Raw genomic sequence first — 1985 nt, 5'->3', positions numbered from 1 at the left:
AGTTGAAGAAAACAAAAATTAGCCACTGACATTCATAACCTTTATTTCAAACTATGGCTAGAAATATCATATAACCTGGAAGCAAAGAGGTTCTTTAGAGGAAGGGGGGAACATGACTAGATAATATTAGATAATAAACTAAAAATTATCACAATCAGGGCTTAGGTTTTTGAGTTAAGAGTGGCTTTTATTGCATGAAGGCACAATAATAAAGTATGAAAGTACCCTATTGAACAAGTTAGCACATGGATTCAATAAAGTAATTAATTACATTTGTCTTGCTTCAGATGCAATAAATAAAAGGAAATGATATTTACCAGGGTTTGTCTTCTCAAGTTGATACCATCGGTAAAATGCTCTTTTCTTCTGTTCACTCAGGTCTGATCCCTGCTGCAACAGCCAATGAGAGATCCGGCTCTGACTGATACCTATGTAGAAAGAGAAATAGCTTTTGGAAGGCATTGAAATTACAGTGAAGTTAATGAGGGTTCTGTTGGTTCTAGGTTATTGGGTGCTTTATTCTCTGTGTCACTCTGTAAGGAAGTTGCAACTTGAGCAAACTCCTTAATATTGGCCTTCTTTGAAAAGGCTAACTGCACTGGCTAGGATATACTCAGAATTTATCAGAGGTCAAAGAATTTTATTAACCAAGAGTTGACAGTGGCCTCTAAAATTAATCTCCAAACCAGGTCCATGAATATGAGACAAATGAAGATTCCTAAGTTATAGTTCTTTGTCAGAATTGATTATATCTGTGCTCCTTTAACTACCAATGCCCTCCGTGCCACCCCAGTTTAGAATATTAGAACATTTAACAGATACTGAGGGGAAAAAAAAATCAAGTCAGCAAGTTTTGCTATAGTAGGGGCTAGAAATAGAAAGGTCATTGAAAATACTGTCTTCAAGAAGGTTTTTGATTTATTTGTTAATTCATTTAGGCATTTTTAGACTTGTTATACTATTAGTACAAAGTAAGAATTAGCAGAGTTTTAGAGTTATGCTGCAATATGACCTCAATAGCTAAAGACATTTTTCCAACAGATATACAGATATACTTTCCAAAAAACTAACAGAATACAAAGCAGTTTTCTGCCATCACTAAGAAGTTCTTGACAGCATTAGAAATGTGAAGAATCTCCACATCTGAACATAAAAGAGCATGTCTAAAACATACTAGTATGAGAATCACATGCTCACTGGTCATTATAGCTATTCCAAAAAATGAATGATTCAGTATACAACTGGCAAAAGCAAAGAATACAGTAAAGACAAAACTGTCTTGTAAGTCCACAAGGCACTTTCCAAAAGACCATCCAGCCATCATAGAGGGTTACCAATTTCTAAAACTGGAAATTACTGAATACCACTTGTGCCAACACCTGTCTAAAGCTGTAATGCTCGACAAGGAAGAATGGCTATCATGAAGTAATCACACCCCTTACTTAACACGAGAAAAAGCAGGAGGTCCTGCAATCACATTTAACTCATTAAAAGCAAGCCCCTAGAGTTTCACACACTTAAAAATCTACTTTAAAAGAAAATCTGAGAAAATGGGGAAGGGGAGTGTTAAAAGGAAGACTGTGAAGCAAGGTCCTCTGACTGGAAACATCTATCAATTGCAAAAGGCGAAATTCAAACAGTTTTCCAAAACCTAAGTGATTACATTCTCAAGTAATGCATATAGCAGTCTCCCAATGGATTGAAGATCTATGTGATGCAGGTGCTGGCAGCTAGCACTGTATGCTTGTTCTAAGAGAATGCAAATTTGCATTCTGGATAATTAAATCAGCTGTGTTTAGCAAACATTTCACCAGAAGTCTAGTTTCAGACATTATTTTTTATACTACTTTTTAAAGAGTGAAAAAAACAACCATTTGCCACCATGAAACCAAAATTGATTTTCATGTCAACAAAATAAAACTATTTTACATGGATTGTTTATATTGGTACCATATTACTCAAAAAAAAGAACAACAGGAAATTTG

At 35.0% G+C, this 1985-nt stretch overlaps 1 protein-coding gene across 1 annotated transcript in view; it reads right to left on the bottom strand.

The window, feature by feature from the left end:
- The window catches only part of HMBOX1 (homeobox containing 1), a 175800-nt gene that overhangs the window by 64257 nt on the left and 109558 nt on the right, over positions 1-1985 (bottom strand). Inside the window, exon 5 of the mRNA XM_012654926.1 lies at positions 318-428. Within this exon, the coding sequence (XP_012510380.1) occupies positions 318-428 (111 nt within the window). The remainder of the gene's footprint in view (positions 1-317; positions 429-1985) is intronic.

This window comes from Propithecus coquereli, unplaced genomic scaffold (assembly GCF_000956105.1).
Source record: "Propithecus coquereli isolate 6110/MARCELLA unplaced genomic scaffold, Pcoq_1.0 Scaffold451, whole genome shotgun sequence".
NCBI classification, from domain to species: Eukaryota; Metazoa; Chordata; class Mammalia; order Primates; family Indriidae; genus Propithecus; species Propithecus coquereli.
This window is presented reverse-complemented; position numbering and strand designations above follow the sequence as displayed.